Raw genomic sequence first — 19886 nt, 5'->3', positions numbered from 1 at the left:
TGTAACCAAAATTTTCTTTGAGCTTAAACATTTTCCTTTCAAACTACCTTCTTAATAGCACATCCCTCCAACTTTGGAATCTCTAACTCGCTCAACACTGCTCTGCCTGTCTGCCATTGGCATGATTTCTTATGCTACCCCTGTGTTCCTGGTTGCTCTTGTGCCTCTTGGGGTCGCCTTTTATTTTATCCAGAAATACTTTCGAGTGGCCTCCAAGTAAGTAAAACAAAGTTCTGTTCATTTTCAAAAACCTATATATTTGATTTACTGTGATCCAGATTTGCTGTAGTGTTTTTCAAGATTAGGTATGGAATTTGGAAATGCAACCTATTTTTAACATGATGAAACCTATATTATGCTTCATTTGGAGATCTATTAACAATTGTTTCTATAATTGGTTGTGTAAACCTTCCATAGCTCTGGATATATATTAACATGTGGATTTGACCTGTTGAGTTTTGAATCCACAAACTATGCCAAATTTTTCATTATATGGTCCTTTTGCTTAACATAGCATTGACAGAAAACCTGTAAGATCAAGGGTAAGTGATTTAATATTGTTCTATTCCACAAGTGGGAAAAAAGGGATAAAATATTGTAAAATGCTAAAATGCATTCTGTAAAAAACTAGGAGAATTTAAAAAGGTTAAAGTGATAAGTCAGAGTGATGACCAGAAAAGTAGATAACCCTGAGTGTCTGATAGAAGGGCTGTAACTTTAAGAGATTGGAACTTTTCAAACTGGATCATTTAACACGTACTTGAGTACCCAGCTGAATATAAATAAAAGTAGCCATGAATCTTAAATTCTTCTATTAATGTAAGATTTATCACTTGCTGAGATGCATCATAGTTAAATGAAATGTAGTACCAGTTGTTTTAAAATTTCCAGTTTAGTTTTGAAGTCTTGCTATAAATAGTAAATTTTATATCATTGCAATAATCACTTTATTTCAACAAACACTTATCAAGCATTTTTGTGTTGAAAAATAATTGTGTAAGCCATGTGGCAGATGAAGAGAGCCACCTGACAAGAACCTGTTCTTGAGAAACTTAAAATCTGGAGAAAATGAAGCATATATATATATATATATATATATATATATATATATATATATAGTAATCCTTGTATGTGGATTAAGTGCTGGAATAAGAAGGTAGATATTGAGTTTATTCAGTAAAATGAAAATATTTAATAAGACTTGAGTGCAAGGATGATGATGAAAATTTGGGGAAGGTAACAAGAAAGCCAAGATTATAGTTGGCTCTCAATATATCATATAACATTTTTTAATTTAAAAAATATAGTTATTTCTCCCTAGGGGTTATGAGTTAGGGTTCTTCAAATGTTATAGATCTGTATTAAGTATTTTTTCATTACCAGCCTCATCCTATTTTCCTGTAGCAAATTTAGACTGAAAGGGAGAAGTTAGTCATCAGTTCACTCTTTCATTTCTTACAGTACTATTGCGGATACTGCTTCCTAGAGGGGCAAAAAGCTTAGTTACTGCATTTCTGCTATTTCCAAATCTGTCCTTATCTTCTCACTATTAAATTAAATACTACAGTCATGTTTTACTTCAGTCACATATTCATTTGGCCTTATTATTGCCCCTTCACAATACAAATTGAGTGCAAAGGCCAGGCAAATATTCCTAGTCATTTATAAATTGGAATTATGAATTCTGTTTAAGAAGGAATAATCTGTTATTAGCATTGCTAGTAAGTGACCAAAATATAGAGGAGATGATCACTTTTAAAGAATTAACACTAATAATGGATTATGAACCATTCTTATTTGAAATTCTTTGAAAGTGAGTAAATATGGCCACATGACATTCAATTTCACAGACAAAAAAAAATCCCTTCTAGATGTTGAGGCTCCACCAGACTCACTCATGTTGAAAAGCAGCTTAACAGACTGCTTTCTAAACACCACAAGGAATTAAAGTGGGAGACAGGAAATGTCATGGAATTTAGAATATCTGAAATCAAAGATCTAATGTGTGGTTAGCTCTGTAAGGAAGTGTTTCTTACAAGAATACAAGGTCAAGTTATATCGTCACCTGTTTGGTTTCACAAAATGTAGTCCTATAAACAAAGATTTCTCCTTCCTAATTTTTTCCCTTCACAACAAACCTCAAATGTAGTGACCACCTGTTGTTGTGTCAAATTTACAAATAGCCACTTAGTTTTATGTTTAAAAAGTAGCAAACGACTCACATTCCTTCATATTCATTTTCCTCCTTCCCTCTTTCTTTTTCTTCCCTCCTCTGCATTTTCTAAAGTGAATAAATCCATTGTAGAAACTCGAAATAAGTTTGCATTTGTTTGGAACGATACAGGCTGCCCAGTATGGCCCAAGTTAATTGTTGAAGATTAAAGTAACAGTATAATTTAGTTGACTCCGGAAGGTGACAGTTGATGCCACGACTCTAAATCCTCAATCCCCCAAACCTAAAAACAAACAAAAAAAGAGTAGAAAAAAAGACTGAAAGAAAAAAGGATGTTTTGAAACATATAGTATAACTCTTAGCCTATTTTTGAAAATGCTAGCTTACATGGTTTAAGGAAATGTTTTCATGAGTAGTGTGCATCTTTATGAAAGGGATGATAAGGCGTTTGTCTACCAAACATACATTGGATATTATATAGGTCCTTGGAGAACCTATGAATAAAAGTTCCATGAAGGCAGAGATTCAAACTCATTGTGGCCAAAGGCAAACTCATTGTCTTTTTCCTCAAATTGCTTTGTTCCGTGTCCCTCACCCTGACAAATAACACTGTCATCTGTCAAGTCTGCTAAGCCATATTTGACTCTTTTACTCACCCTGCTACAACTCGCTGATTGTTATAGTTTAGAAGCCTACTTCTGGAAGACTATCTCACAATCCTCCCCCTATTTTAAAACCCACTAGTATCACAGTAATTCAGAACTTTTAAAAATCTCTGAGATAGACTCTCCAAAATCACTTTTCTCTTTCATCTATTATAGCCTCCCAAGTTATATTGCTTAAGCACAGCCTGATGATTTCTAGTCTTCAGTGACTTTGTCCAGTCCACCCAAGATCTTCTACTGTCTAGTCCCACCTCTCCTTTATACAAACTTTCTCCTCCTTAGCACTCACAAAGGACTCTGGACCCCAGCCAGACTGAACTTGCTAGGTTCTTTAGTCTCCTGTGTTTGCTCTTGTTCCCATTAGCTGGAATGTACTTCTTCTTGACTGGTTGAAACCCTCCTCAAAGCTTGATGAGATTTGGCCTAAATTCTACCTCCTCAAAAAAAAAATATTACCCATCTTCTAGGTATGAAATAATCATCCATTCCTCTGTGTCCCCACAGCACTTTTAGTTGTTTTATCAAGCAAATGTTTGTTTGTTTGTTTGTTTTTTTGAGAGAGAGAGAGAGAGAGAGAACACATGGATGTGCAGGCAAGGAAGGGCAAAGGAAGAGGGAGAGAGAGAATCTTAAGCAGGCTCCGTGCCCAGCATGGAACTCAGTGCTGGTCTCCATCTCACAACCCTGAGATCGACCAAAGCCGAAATCAAGAGTCGGATGCTTAACCGACTAAGCCACCCAGGTGCCCCACAAGTAGTTTTTTTTTTTTTTAACAACACATATATTTGGCCTGGACAAAAATTCATTATGTACCCATATTTCTCTTCTTCTTTAGATTATAAGCTGTTAAAGTTTTTGTTAACTGGGTTCTAGAAGAAATAAGTTGCAACGACAAATAAAAACCTACCTGAGGATGAATACAGTAGTCTCTGAGCGTGAATGCATAAGAAGTTAATTTTGCACTTCTCTCTGCTCTAGGGACCTCCAGGAACTTGATGACAGTACCCAGCTCCCTCTGCTTTGCCACTTCTCAGAAACAGCTGAAGGACTCACCACCATTCGGGCATTTAGGCGAGTAAACATGTTTTCATTTTGCGGATTAAGCCATTACATCAACAAATATTTATCTACAAATAACTGATAACTGCTACCATTTTTTGGATGCCCACTGTGTGCATGGCAATGTTCTAAACTACAAGAATGAAAAATATGGCAATAAATATTCAGAGTTAATTACCTAAAATTTTAACAAAAATAAAGAAAGAATGAAACACCATATTGAGAAGACACTAGCTGTATAATGTAGACCATGCTTTGCAAACCCTAGCCCCGGTTTACTCATCTGTGAAATGGAGAAATCAACTGTGCTTCTTAGGCCCTTGGGCTAATTGAAAAATGCATGTAAAGTATTAACCACAGTGATTAGTGAAGAAGCACCCAATAAACAAGTTAAAATGAATGTATTATTGATAATAATAAAAGAAATATTAAATCAAGGTTATTTCAGGATTTAATCCATTTTCTTTAATGTTGGTAAATAGTGATAATCCAAGCTTTTGATCAAGAGTGTTTGCTTAACACTTAAAAAATTATCTGCCCTATTTACCCTGTTTAAGTAAACTCACTAAAGAAGGTGGTACCACTGAATATTTCATTTAATCTTGGAAATTGACATATTAAAGTATTATGTCTTCTCACAACCCTAAATGCAAATATGTAATTATTTCAATTAGAGATTTTTCTAACCTAAGACATATTTATATTATTTTACATATATAAACTTGAATTAAAATGAATATAGAGGGGCACCTGGGTGGCTCAGTTGGTTAAGCCAACTGACTTTGGCTCAGGTTGTGATCTCATGGTTCGTGAGTTTGAGTCCCGCATCAGGCTCTGTGCTGATGGTGTGGAACCTACTTGGGATTCTCTACCTCTCTCTCTGCCCCTCCCTTCGCTCACACAGACACACACGCACACACACACACACACACACACTCTCTCTCTCTCTCTTTCTCAAAATAAATAAATAAACTTAAAAAAAAAAGTAGAATATAGAGATATAGAGATATAACCATCCACAACGTGTATCACAGAATTTCTACATAAAATCTACACAGACTTCATCATGAAACATTCACATTTTCTGCAGTGGTGTGTTTTCCCATCAGAGTGCCTCTTATTGGAGATGGCAAAATTGTTTATTGACATTGTAGCCAGCAGTGACCACTGGTACTCATAAGTGCATCATATTAAAGATTACATTTTTCACCAAATAAGTCCTTTCAAGTTAATTTGTTTGAGTATTGAATATATGCTAGGTACTACTCTTGATGTGGATATTTAAAGATGAAAAAGACATGGCCTTCCACTTCCATCCCAGATAAAAACCACAAAGAAAACAAGATAGCATGGCAAGTGAGGGGCAAGAAGTTACTGGATTCAGTCAAGCTGGTCAATGGGACAACAGAATACTGATGGGTTCGACATATAATAGCCCCTGCTCTGTTTTCTCTCTGAACAAGTTGAGGTTATTTTCTGAAAGAGAGGACTAGAATCAGGTAAATTGTCATTACCAGGAAATGACAGTTCAAAATGAGAGAAACTTGACCAAGAGTCAAGGTTTAGGCTTTTCATTTACGTTTGTCACTAGACACAAGGACAGAATTTAGCATGACTATTCCTAGTTTTACATGAGGAGAAGTCTAGGTAGTTGTAAAAAGAACCAAATATTACGTGTTAAACCTTCACGCTTGAATTATGATTGAAAGAAACAAAAGACAACTTTTGGGTAGAAGTATCTGCATCATAATCATCCAGATTTACATCTTCCAGGGTTCCTTTCTAAAGTAAATATTAAATACCACAAGTATCAGCATTTTTAAGCCAAGGGAGTTTCAAAATGTGGGGCTAGTCCTGCTGCCATGAATAAAATTCTAGAGTCTTTACATTTGGTGCTTGTGGTCAAGAATCAAACATGTTCTTTTCCCTCCATTTCTTCCTTCCTTTCAGGCTCCCTGGATCCCCAGAGTCTTCAGCTCTTTTGGAAAGTTATTATTTACTGATTAGGCTGCTTTTCCTCCCCTGCATTCAGGGATCATGGTGTACTCACACACAGCAGTGTACTCCCTCAAGTAGTTTACCACGAAAGCATCACAGTTAAATTAGACTGAGATTTCAGGGACCTTTCCTTTTTTTTTTTTTTTTTTTTGTCCAACAGAATAAAGGTCTAAGAATGTTCAGAAGATGAGCTGGATGTGGATGAAAAGATACAGACTGAGTGTGTCAAAGTTTCCATTAGGAAAACAGAAGGTTTCTTGCCAAATAGAAACACACAGAAAGAATGTTCACTGCATTTCCACCCCTCCCCTCTCGCTGCTGCTTCAGACCATTGCCAATTCCATTTACAAACTCTTTAAGAGTGTATCTGAAACAATATTCCAAAACTAAATGAGAAGTAAGAAGAGTCCCAGACAAAGCACTTTGTCAGAATAAAGTGTTTGATGTTTATCTCAAATGTAGCCCAGTGGCTTTGGTCCAATGGGCCCCACCTCCAATCTCTCCACTACCACTGTCCTCTACGGAGAGAACCCTGTCTTGAGCCCCAGAACATGAGTTTTCTCATTTCTGTTCCTTTGCTCGTGTTGTTCCTACTGCTTCCAGTGCTTTGTCCTCCCTTGTTCACCTGAAGATTTCAGCTCATCCTTTAAAACTTCACTAGGACCATCCCCACAGTGCTCTTTGAAACTTTGCTTAATCCTCCTTCTCCCCCCATTCCTCACCTCATTCCCTGCCATCCCGACCCTCTGGTCAATACAAATCACCCCCTTCCTTAATGTTCAAGTAGCATTTTGTGCACGGAGTCATTATGACTAGATTCTGTGCTGTGCCATCCTTGTTTGTTAATACCATGTTTACCGCCTTCACTAAAGAATGGGCTCCTCGAGGGAGAGGTTATGTCTCATTCATGTAGGTATTCTAATGTCTCATTTAGAGTTGGTGCTTCCTAAGTGCTTCTGAATGAGTGGATGAAAATCGACATAACACTGCAAACAGAAAGATTGGCTCTTACATGGATAGATCTCTTTACAATTCATATCCACTATCTCAGTAAATCCTATAATCCTGTGAGCCATTCTACCTTTTCATTATTCACTCTATTCATCTCTAAAAGGGTCATCACAGGACAAAGTAGCCATGTTTCTCTGACTGCTCAGTCCCCTTCAAATGTGTTGCTGTTCAGGGCAGGTCCCCCTGTACATGGCATTTAGATCAAGGCTGCAAACTCATAACTCAAAGTGAGGTAATTATTTGGCTCTGATTGCCAAATCCTTTGATTACTGTAGATCAGATGTTGCTGTTTGACTCAGTTATCTGATTTATCTGGTTTGGCATATTGGAATGATCAGATCAATTGGAGAGATATCAAGTATCTGCTTTATATTGGCCTGTATAGATGGCTTCATGGGCCAAGGGAACACCCCATCCAGGACTTTTTCATTCTTTGATATAGTGATGGTTTAATATAAAGTTTTGCAAATTGATTTGCAGATTTGGGGAAACTTTGGGCAATCTGTTATCAAACAGGAATCATTGCTGGGCTGTCAAATGAAATTTGGCTATTCTTCATAAATGCAACATGTAGTCAAGCAGTCCATATAAGAACAGGGGGTGGATAGACCACATTTTGATATGGCATTTCCTCCAACCTTCAAACCAGTTATTTTGATTATATTATCCAGCTTTCCATTGTTTTGGTTATTCAGGGAAAAATAATTGAAAATGAAAAGAGACTATTTCTGTTATTTAGATTTATCACCATGTAGCATGAGTTCTGTGAGAGAGTAGCTCACGTGTTGAAATGGATAAGATTTTTCTTAGAAGTTTCATTTATAACATGGATTACACAGAATTTGGTCTGATGGCATTGGTTGCCAAGAATGAACTTAATTTGGTCAGGAATCAATATCTAAACTGTATATGTCATAAAACCCTGTAGGTACCATAGACTAAGAGTTCCTTCCATGCAATGACCATCCTTACAAATATTTTAGAATCTTGAGCGTAAGATACCACATCTAGCAAGAACATTTGCCACCTCCAAGGACCCCCATCCTCCACTTCTTGCCACCCAGTTTCCTTCTTTGGTTCCCAGAAACACCGGGCAGCAGTAGATATTTAAAAGTATATATTTTCCTGTTACACGTGCATAGTTTCCTGTCTTTCCTGGTCCTCATCCAGCACCTCCCACCCAACTCTGTGTCATTGGGAAAAGTAAAATATGCAATAAAAAGTAGGCACACTGCATTTCTGTACAACTTACTCTGATTTTTGTAAGGCCCTTGCAACATAGGCCATGCCTTGTCTTTGTGGCTACAAAATTATGTGGAAATTTATGAAATGATCTTTAATAGGAATTTGTCATCCAAAAGCTTCTTTTTCATAGCGGAGGTCTGAGAAAGGAGGAAACACCGAACCACACCCTCTCCAGCAAGCATACAGCAAAGCAGTAGCAGCTGGCCTTTATTTTGAAGTCGGAGTCCATTTACTAGTCATTCCATCCCATCAGTTTGTCACTGTCGAGTAAATAGTGTAGTAGTAAGTGTGACTGTTTCTTATTATTTCTCCTGTTGTGTGGCTAGCATGATAATAATTTTGTTTTCTACAGGCACGAAACCAGATTTAAGCAACGTATGCTGGAACTGACGGACACAAACAACATTGCCTACTTATTTCTCTCAGCAGCCAACAGATGGCTAGAGGTCAGAACGGTACGTTCATTTCATGATTTCGAAATGGAAACCAAACAAAAAAAGGGGGCTGATGCAAAGAGGGAGACAGTTGTAAAAATTAGTCTTGCACTGAGATTCAGCACTAACTTCACTTTTCCAGACATTAAAATAGCTCAGGTTTGTTTATGTTACAGATGAAATTTGTCATAATGTTTTAGCTAATGGCAAGACAAATAGCCCAAAAAGCAAAAATTCATTTTGTGTTCTTTAGTCTCTAGATTACATAAGTTAATGGAATGGCAAATGTTTGTATAACTTCAGTTTTTTTTTTCAAAAAAGCAAATTTGACAAGTGAACAGATGTACTCATTTTCCTTCATTGAGCAGGACAAGCCTAGAAGAGATGGTGACTTTCTATGTTTTAAGCCAGTGGAGGATCACGTTAGCACAAAACATAAAAACTGCAATTAATCATCTGTTGCCTTCTTCTTTCCTTTATGAAGTAGGAGAACAGGCACATGCTTTGGCATCATGCAGACTTGAGTCTAGCAAGTTAATTAATTTATTTGAGTCCTGTTTCCCATCTGTAAAATAGAAACAAGAATTTGGGGGTGTTGCGATGAAAAATAATAATATAAGTCCTCTAGTTCACTGATTAGCAAATGCACTCGACAGATGACTTTTGAATGAATGGATGAATAAATAAATGAGTGGAAACAGCACCTACCCTGGTAAGTGGTTCATAAGCCAACCGGCTGGAGTATGAACCAGGAGACGAAAGAGATACAAATTCCAGAAAGGAAGGAAATGTAGTTTGCAGACTAGTCTGCATAATCAGCACTATAAATAAGCTATTTTTGTGGTAATGATGAGTTGTCTGTAAACTTTTTAAAAAATAATTACCTGTCCATTTGTCAAAAGGAAAAGTAAATTTATCTGTACTATTGTAAGGACATCGAGTCTACTAATTAAACATCCCTACTGTATGCAGGCTTTCAAAACTCAACAGACTAGAGAGGGCAGATAGTGAAAGGAATTTGATGAGGTTAAAATGAAGGAGGCTAGGTTATAATCTTGAGTTGTTGATAGACGGATACAAATTGATATAGATTCTTAGAGCCCCCTGTGAGCTTTAGTTGTCATGATTTTCCGCTGGTTTAGAGATTCTTTTCCATTATATTAGTAATAATATAGAAATTATTCAGTGACATAAGACAATTATATTTTACAAATTTTAGATTGGTTGTTGTTAAGAAATTCCTTCCAGGTAGCTCTGGGGCAGGACAAAATGTCTCCTGAATTACCTATATATAGATAGCATGAAAGCAGATGAAGTATTGCTTAGGATTTATAACCAGACTAAGACCTTATTTCTAGATCCTATCCAGACCCTAATTCCTCGTTTTAAGCTTCTATTTGTTTGTTTAAATTTGTTTTCTCTAAGGAAGAAAAAAACCCAATCATATCTGAATAACAGAATTAATCATGAAATAGCTTAATGAAAGAATGTCCCCAAACCACAAGGGAAAATATCAGTAGTTACCTTTGTTATCTGATTTTTCTTAACTTGGAGATCAAGCATGTTTTTTAAGGGGCAAGTGTGTTTGCTTTGGACTTGAGGTGAATGTGTGACCAGACTCCTGTTTCTGCTCTTTCGCACTTCCTACTGTCAGGTTAATGGACAAGTGTTTAACAAGAATCTTCAAGCAAACCGTATGTTCTACTCTCATAGCCAGAAGACAAGATATTAGAGCCTTCAGACTGCCAAAAAAGGGGAAGTGAGGAAAAATTAGAGAGGAAGAGTGGCCAGATTCAGAATGGCTTAGTTCAGTTTGACTCATGGCCCGTTACTTTAACCCCCAAGTGAAAAGGCAGCAGACCAACCTGAATGTAAAAGAATTCTCGTTCCAACTGTAGAAACTGAAAGAAAATACTGGTATTTGAAACAGGAAGGGCAGACTTTGCTATCTATTTTGTTCCTTTATAATACATTTGTTAGTATGTCTTGTCTTTGTTTTCTGTGTATTATAATCCTTCCAACATTTGCTGTCTAATCTCATTACCAGAGCTCTCCCTTAAAAACCAATACAAAAATAAATCAGGAATCTTTGGCTTCTATTTCTTATGGATAAAAGTAAATTTTGTAAGGAACTTGTTGATTCATTGCAAACTTCCAGGCATATCTGCAGACAGAAATCAAGTTCCACAGTCTTTTGTATATGATTTGTCTCTTTTGCCTAATTGTGTGTGTCAATAAGTTTATATAGGTGTATATAGGTTTATATAGGTGTGCACGCACACACACACACACACACACACACACACACACCCCTCTAGACAGCCCTCAGTGATCCAACTTAAAACTAGTCAGATTCACTCTCTTTCTGTTTTTTTTTTTCTGAGTACATTGAGAGTGTTCGTTAGAAACAGGCTGTTATTTAGAGTATGTAAATATCAGAATATTTATTTGAATATAAATGCTGTAATCCAAGAACATGTGCTACAGTAGGAGTATTGAATAAATTAACTAGATAACTCCTATTAGGAAATAACCTTTCTCCTAATTGTATACATATAAAGAACTCATTACTGCTGTCCTCCTGTGGACATGTCCACATCACCGGAGACACAATTTCAGCTTGAAATAAATGGACCTTTTGTCAGAAACATGAATGTTGAGATATAGGACCTTGGAGACTAGGGTGTGAACTGTTCTCTGACCCCGACAGCTGTGGACATAGTCTTGTAAGTCATTAAAAAAATAAGTAATGAAAACTTCTATTTGTTGCAGTGAATCTGCATTGATCTTACTTAACCCACAGTATTGACATAACTACTCCTTTCTCTATTCTTTGCCATATTACTCAGCAAATTAAGAAAAATATTTGCTTATAGCAAATATTCTTGGAGTTCTCAGAGCAGAAACACAACTAAAGTGGTACAAGGAAGGTTGGGGCATTGGGCATGAATCAGAAGAAGCAAGTGTTTGCTCTCCTGTGTGAGGGGAGATCCTGATGCAGATCTAGGGATTTCACCAACTCTAATTCACTCATCACCTTAATGAAGAGAAAGGGGAGAAAATTTATTGTGGTTTTCTGTGGCTATTTTTTGCCTCCCTTTCTCTTCATTCTCAATTTGAGCTTTCAAAAACAATGTCACTGGATTCCCTGGACAGAAAATCTCAAGAAGAAAGGAAGGGAAACCAGAGAAAAACACCTTTTGTGGGATTCGGGAAGATCCATGAGTCCCATCCAATTTTTGTTCATTCTCTAATTTATTTTAAATATATGGCTCTCATTTCTTTCCCTCATCAACTTAAGTGAGAGTTAAGACAATCACAAGTTATTCCCCTTCTCTGAGTGAACAGCTTTCCCTATGGAAGAGGTAGCCCTGACCACTGTATTCATTTCATACTCCTTCTGAATTAGCAAAAAAAGATAAAGGTCACCATACACTCACATCGAAAAAGGACAAGAGTCTAAAAGAGCAAACTAATTGGCTGGAGGAAAACTAGCAAGACCGTGACCACCCAGGTTGCTTTGGCAGAGAGGGGAGCATTTTTCCTGTGGGTGCCAAGTGGAGGGGGCCACAATCACGTGCAGAGTGTCACTACAGCCTAACCTTTGAATGCTGCTTACGTTCTCTGGTTCGACATGGCGTTTTCTCTTCAGCCCTCTGCACTAAACACTTCCAGTTCTTTGGCACCGGTGTTTCCATTTGCGAAAATTGTGTAACTCTATCTAAAGGCTGTCTTTCCAAGGCTTTGTCTTGCTGTGTGGTGAAAGGATAAAAGAAAATTCACATCAGGAAGCCAAAAAGAAAGTCTTTAGAATCAACAGACTGAAGTGAAAATAGTATTCAGGGTGAGCTTGCACGAGAGCCTGTTTTATGAAGCAACACAGAGCTTTTTTGTGTGTTCATAACTCCACAACAGACAGGTGTGCACTGATCCTATACTTCGGAGGCCCTGATATATTCCCCCAGATACTCAGTGGTGCCATAGACCAGTACTTCTGAGGGCTACAAAAGGAAAGAGATTGAATCTCTATTAACTATTGGCAAGTCTGTTTTATAGAATTATAGTTTTCACTATAGAAAAGATAGATAGATGCCATTGAGTCACTGGAAATCCAAGAAGAGGCCTCTCTTTTAGCTTTGAAAATCAAAGGCTTCTCTTCTGGAGGGAAGTGTTGAATTCACAAACTCGATGGAAGTTATAATTTATCCCTAGACAGATAAAAGGTCCTCTGGTGGGGACCTCTTTGAGAACTGGCAGTTCACATAAACAGTAGCTTCTATTTCCTAAACTGAATTTGTCATTCCATTGTATCGTTTTGACCACAGGTGCTTTTATTCAGTGAATTGATTGATTAGTATGTGTAAGGACTTAGCAGTAGAATAAATGCTGCCTAGTGACCACTAAGTGCTAAGTATTTGATCTCCTGTGTGAGTTATTCAGACCAGCTGCTTCTCCTTTCTTAATTGCCTTGAAGCCATTTTGTTGTTCACATATTTGCGAAGAAAGGAAAGAAGGTATAACTGTACAATCACTTTGTAATTCATTACATTGCTTAAGTTTAATGGTAAAGACACAAAAAGTAGGGAGCTAGCATAAACTCTTACATTATCCACCAATTTCACACACCTATACTCTTGTCCTATTTGAAGGGAAGTTAATAGAATTTAGTATTTTTGCTATGAGTTCTCATGATAAACATTGTGCACAAAAGAGCTTCCTTTCTTATGCAGATCAAGGTAAAATTCTGATCAAATGCCTCCAAAAAATTCCAAATTCATTACAAAAAAATTTCTTTGAGCAGTGGAAATAATCTAGGAGTGAACTGAAAATATCTAGTTTGGTCTAACCAGAAGACAACATGGATAGTACTTTCTAAAAAAAAAAAAGATAAAGAATATTTTTATAATAAATAAAATAACTTTGATATAGCTTTGATATAGGTACAGACACCCTGGCTTTTAAGCCCTCATATTTATTTGAATTTAGTGGACTGTAGATTTTGAAAATGGGTTCATCCACTGAAAATGTGCTATAATGTACTTTAAGAAGCTATGCCTTATCACTGAGATGTCAAAAACATTATCTCTTAAAACCAAAAAACCAAAAACATTATCTCTTATAAGTAAATTTTGGCATATTTTATTTACTGTGATAATAATTAAAATAATAGTGTCTAATTATCATAATGGAAACCTTACAAATAGTTTTAAAAACATTAGCCATATGAAAGAGAGCCAGAAAATATATATTAACTCAAACTTATTGATCAGCCTTTTCCTTTCCCTCCTTCATCTGTTTTTACTTCTCTTGCTGGCTTTATTGCCAGGGTAAACTATCTATTACCAGAATTACCATTTTAATGTAATAGAAAATAATTTAAATAATCATCTAATTGCATTTACCATTTAGTTCTATAACAAGTTTATCTAAGCCCCAATATAAAATATAACGATTCCATAGTCATTTTAATAGAAGGGGAGAAGGGTGAGAGAAAGAGAAAAAGAGACAGAAGGAGACAGAGAGATTGAGTACATAATGTTTTGCATTTCCTTTATAATGTTTATATTAGGGCTACTGTCTAATTTCCATTGTTGAGACTCAGTGATTATTTTGTTGTTATATTTTTAAAAGAATGTATGCAATTTTGAAAAAGAAAAGCAAAGCTGGAGGCGTCACAATTTTGGATAAAGCTGTAGTGATCAAGACAGTATGGTACTGGTATAAAAACAGACACACAGATCAATGGAACAGAATAGAAAACCCAGAAATGGACCCACAACTATATGGTCAACTCATCTTTGACAAAGCAAGAAAAAATATCCAATGGAAAAAGTCTCTTCCACAAAGGTATTGGAAAAACTGGACAGCAACATGCAGAAGAATGAAACTGGACCACTTTCTTACATCACACACAAGAATATATTCAAAGTGGATGAAACACCTAAATATAAGACAGGAAACTATCAAAATCCTTGAGGAGAACAGAGGCAGCAACCTCTTTGACATCAGCCATAGCAACTTCTTACTAGATATGTCTGGGATGCAAGGGAAACAAAAGCAAACATGAATGTTGGGACCTCATTAAGATAAAAGGCTTTGCACAGCAGAAAGATAAAGGGTTAGTATCCAAAATCTATAAAGAACTTATCGAACTCAACACCTAAAAACCAAATAATCCAGTTAAGGCATGGGCAGAAGACATGAATAGACACTTTTCCAAAGAAGACATCCAGATAGCTAAAGACACATGAAAAGATGCTCAGTTTCATTCATCATCAGGGAAATACAAATCAAAACCACAACGAGATACCGTCTCATACCTTCAGAATGGCTAAAATTAACAACACAAGAAACAACAGATGTTGGCGAAGATGTGGAGAAAAGGGAGCCCCTTACACTGCTGGTGGCAATACAAACTGGTGCAACCATCCTGGGAAACAATATGGAGGTTCCTCAAAAAGTTAAAAATAGAACCACCCTATGATCCAGCAATTATACTACTAGATATTTACCTAAAAGATACCAAAATACTGATTAGAAGGGACAAATGCATCCAGATGTTTTTAGCAGTATTATCAACAAGAGCCAAACTATGGAAAAAGCCCAAATTTCCATCAACTGATGAATGGATAAAGAAGTTGTAGTAGACATATGTAATGGAATATTACTCAGCCATAAAAAAGAATGAAATCTTGCCATTTGCAACAACATGGATGAAGCTAGAGTGTATCATGCTAACTGAATTAAGTGAATCAGAGAAAGACACATGCCATGTATGATTTCACACATATGTGGATTTTCAGAAATGAAGCAGATGAATATGGTGGGGGTGGGGGAAAGAGAGGCAAACCATAAAACGGACTGTAAACTATAAAGAACAAACAGGGTGGCTGGAAAGAAGGTGGGGGGGATGGGTTAAATGGGTGATGGGCATTAAGGAGGACACTTGTAATGAGCACTGGGTGTTGTATGTAAGTGATGAATGACTGAATTCTATTCCCGAAACTAATATTATACTATATGTTAACTAAATGGAATTTAAGTAAAGACTTGAAAATAAATGAATGAATGTATGAATAAATCAATAGATAGATGAATGAATGAGGCTCTTCTTCCCAATAAGGCCCGCTGGGAGAAAGTAGAGAATAGAAATTAATAAAAATGTGCCTTGTTTCAAAGCCTTAATGTGTACATTACCCACAGAAATTTCTCAGAAGCTGAATGGTGTATTTATTTATATCAAACTGAGAAGGAGGACCTTGCTCAAAGTATCCCCTGATACTAACTTGCTTTCTGGTACTTATCACAGAAACTTTTTATAAGTCCTTTTTAAAAAGATAATATACAAATTTACAGCATATAGAAATTACAAATATATAGAAATTACAAATTTACAGCATAACTTCAAAAGTACTAACTTTAGACAGAGGGATGGAAGGAAAAATTCATATTGCTGTAAATATTTTAGAAGTATTTTGGGAGCATGTTGGCATTTGTAAGATGTAAGAGTGGCCCAGACTGGTTAGATTATGCATCCATGTAGTTGTTGCTTCAAATAAAGGGAAAATGAAGAAGAACTGTCTAATTGGGATGTGACAAGTTGTTAACACATGGTCCCATTGGAAGAAGCAATCCAAGGAGCATTTACTACCTCTTTGGAATTTACTGCCTCAAGAGAGTAACTCTGCATGATTTCTTTCTTTATTCTTTATAAAGATCATGGGAATCATTATGGAATTAAATTTTAGTGCCTCTTTTAACCTTTGATGTTTTATGATGCACATAAACTTTTAAGCTTGCTTCAAACGTTTGAAAATCATCCAGAGGAAAAAAGACATCCTGATACATGGAGGTGGTGAAATCTAACGGGCATTTAATCTTTTTTAGTCCTTTCAAAGTCTTTGAATTAGGTATCATTTCTATTTTCCAAAGAAACTGAGTTTCAAAGGGGTTTAAATTATTTGTCTGGTAATTGGCAAAGTCAGGGTCTGAGCCCAGATCTCTGATTTCAAGGCTGGGATTACTGATTGCTCCTCAAAAACTAGGTCTTTGGAGCTGTTTTAAAAAGAGTTCGGAAAGCTCACATGGGAGATGATTTGAGTAACTTCACTTGTTACTCCAGTATGTTAAGCAGTCCATTACTGTCATTAAAGTCTTTTTTTTTTTTACTGTCATTAATGTCTTAGCATCTAGTAATTTGGTTTTTTTTTTTTTTTTGAGGGATCAGAGACATATCTAGACTTGAAAGGTCACAAGTGAGATGAGACTTAAAATAATTGTAGAAGTGCTCATGCCTGAAATGCTACCTGCTTCTGGAACATGTGACTCATCAGCATGAAAAGTTTGAAAGATTTCTTTTACAAATGATAAGACATAACAATGACTAAGACTGCTGGGAAATGGGAAGGAACAAGGTGTTTGAAAATGGATGGTTGTGCCCTGTTTCTTATTTGAGATAAAGACTGGCCTAAGTGAACTTTTAAAAATTTCACAAAAGACTTTACCGTTGAGTCATAGCTCATCCAGATGCTCTAAGACAGGCCCACACTTCCCATTTAAGAACAAATATAACCCCTTATCCTTATTTACATGGAATCTGGAGACTTAATGTCCCAAACTCTAAGCCTAGATATTTGACAAACAGTTTAGATAAGAATCTAAAGTTAACCAGATGCAAATTTCTGCCAAGCCCTTACTATATAGCACAAGGGAGCTAGATCACAACTCTGACATAAGCACACATGAAATTGAAGGTAGTAAATCAAGTTTCAAAATAATTACTTGTCCAGCAACACAATGCTATAGCAAGGGTGGGGGAGGAGAAAAAGAAACCCTACGTCTGATCCTGGTGGTGCCACCAACTGCAGCTTAAATTCTGGCAAGTTATTTAACTTGTATGAATCCATTTCTGCACAGATGCAATGAGAGTGCTGATATTGTGAGCCCTAATATTGTGAGTTGTCATTCATCCGCATCTTAGGTAACCTTCCCCTGAAATTTATGTGTACTGTCTTAGTACCCACCTCTCTAAATTGATTGGTACCTTTTGTATGAGAACTCGACGAAAATCTTTTAGCATTTTTTTTTACTTGCTCCTTTTTAGGATTATTTGGGAGCTTGCATTGTCCTCACTGCTTCCATTGCATCCATCAGCGGGTCTTCCAATTCTGGATTGGTGGGCTTGGGTCTTCTGTATGCACTTACGGTAGGTATGGATGAAAATGTCTCTTTTCATGTGGTGTTGGAGGTGCTTTCTATAGTCATCGTCAGTTCTTATTCATGGATTTAGAGGAGCAGTTTGAAATTCATAATGAAATGACATCTTGCAAATAATGGTAGGATGGGGCACAAGCTCAGCATTTTAGGACAGTGTGGATTCAGTTCTTATACTGTGAGTCAGTTTTTAGAAACTGCTCAAACTCTATGGTGAGAGCACTCCCGAGGTGTGAAATCCCTGTCCTAAGTCATTGACAACCCATTCTGAAAAACTAAAATGAATATAAATATAAATGAGAGAAGTACAAACAGGTAATACAACTTGTGCAGGGAAGCAGGGGACAGTTTACACAACACTGACATTTGAGGACACTTGAAGAAGAATGGACACTTTCTTTGCCTGCTTTATCCCATGATACCCTCCCTGGTCTCTGATATCTTGCAGCACTTATAAGTCATAGCACATGATGTACACTAACTGTCCAAGTCATCCTATCCTAAAATATCCAGTGATTACAAAGATTGCTACTTTATTTTAAACGTGTTAACTTTTTTGTCACCTGACACAGATAACCAATTATTTGAATTGGGTTGTGAGGAACTTGGCTGACCTGGAGGTCCAAATGGGGGCAGTGAAGAAAGTGAACAGTTTCTTAACTATGGAGTCTGAGAACTATGAAGGCACCATGGGTATTGTTCTGAATATTATTTTGTTTCACTTAAGTGTTTATTTTATATAAATGATAGTTGTGTGTCAGACACTGTCTTTTTTGCTTTTGTTTTCCACTTTAATATCCAGAGAATCCCTTCTCATCTTGACTTTGCTTTATAAGGTATACCTGAAATAATATGACTACTTAGGCCTGAAAAGTTTTGGATACAACCAGAATCCAAATAGATATTATTTAGTAATATTTAAAGAGAATTATAAAAAGTATTTGGACTTTATTACATTAGTTACCAGCCTAAACTATGAACTATTGTGTTTTCTTTCTCAAGATCAATTTAACTTAGATGTCAAGAAACTTGGATCTTAAAACTACTCACTGAGATTCTCAGCTTTGCTAGAATAAAATTGGCAGGAAATTCAATACTGAAGACGGAATGATCTTTCTTAATTTCATGCTTAAAATGCATTCTTCTGCCTAAATACTTCAATAGCTATCCAGATCTTCAAGGACAGAACCCAGATAAGTTAAGCTAAGATCACTAGACTCCTCATTAGTCGATCCTTACCCACCTACCCTAGTCTCATCTCTCATCATCTATCTACACACCTTTTACTCTGGCCATACCAACATACTATGGTTTCTTTCTATGGTTTTCTTTTTATCTTTTTTTCTCTTTATATATATTTGAAACAAATTTCACCACCCCTTATCCTTGTAAGACTCATCTCAGCCACCATCTCCTCTGGAAACCCTCCCGGAACTCTCAGGTTACCACCATCTGTGCTCCCAGAGCACCTTGGGTTGGCCTCCATCACTGACTCTCCTTGCAGTGTTGCAGACACCAACTTACTTGTATGCTTCCCCCAGGACACAGTGAGCACCATGAGGTGTGTCTTTCATCTCCATATTTCCAACACATTGCACAATACCTCTCACTTTTTTTTTTTCAACGTTTATTTATTTTTGGGACAGAGAGAGACAGAGCATGAACAGGGGAGGGGCAGAGAGAGAGGGAGACACAGAATCGGAAACAGGCTCCAGGCTCTGAGCCATCAGCCCAGAGCCTGACGCGGGGCTCGAACTCCCGGACCGCGAGATCGTGACCTGGCTGAAGTCGGACGCTTAACCGACTGCGCCACCCAGGCGCCCCAACCTCTCACATTTTAAGTACTCAGATGTTTCATGACTGACTGACTGGACAAAGGAATGAATAACTATCTTAAAGAGAATCAAGTTATGGAATGCAGAAAAGACATGAGATAGTTCAAGCTCCAAAACAAACACAAAATAACTATTTTGAAAGTTCTTAATCAATAGGCCTTTACTCTGAATGTAATTTTAATTTTAAAAAGACATAGCATTTGGTTCAGTATTACTTTAAATTTACCAAAAAAGTATATGTTTGTATGTATAA

General features: G+C 36.7%; 1 protein-coding gene across 8 annotated transcripts in view; it reads left to right on the top strand.

Moving 5' to 3' along the window:
• The window catches only part of ABCC9 (ATP binding cassette subfamily C member 9), a 129210-nt gene that overhangs the window by 93861 nt on the left and 15463 nt on the right, over positions 1-19886 (top strand). For all 8 annotated transcript variants that reach the window (XM_019834670.3, XM_019834669.3, XM_019834668.3 and 5 more), the window contains 5 exons: positions 59-216; positions 3817-3909; positions 8504-8606; positions 17689-17790; positions 18371-18491. In XM_019834670.3, the coding sequence (XP_019690229.1) occupies positions 59-216; positions 3817-3909; positions 8504-8606; positions 17689-17790; positions 18371-18491 (577 nt within the window). The remainder of the gene's footprint in view (positions 1-58; positions 217-3816; positions 3910-8503; positions 8607-17688; positions 17791-18370; positions 18492-19886) is intronic.

The sequence above is a fragment of the Felis catus genome, chromosome B4 (assembly GCF_018350175.1).
Source record: "Felis catus isolate Fca126 chromosome B4, F.catus_Fca126_mat1.0, whole genome shotgun sequence".
NCBI classification, from domain to species: Eukaryota; Metazoa; Chordata; class Mammalia; order Carnivora; family Felidae; genus Felis; species Felis catus.
The sequence above is the reverse complement of the archived record's forward strand: the minus strand, read 5'-3'. Positions and strand labels throughout refer to the sequence as shown.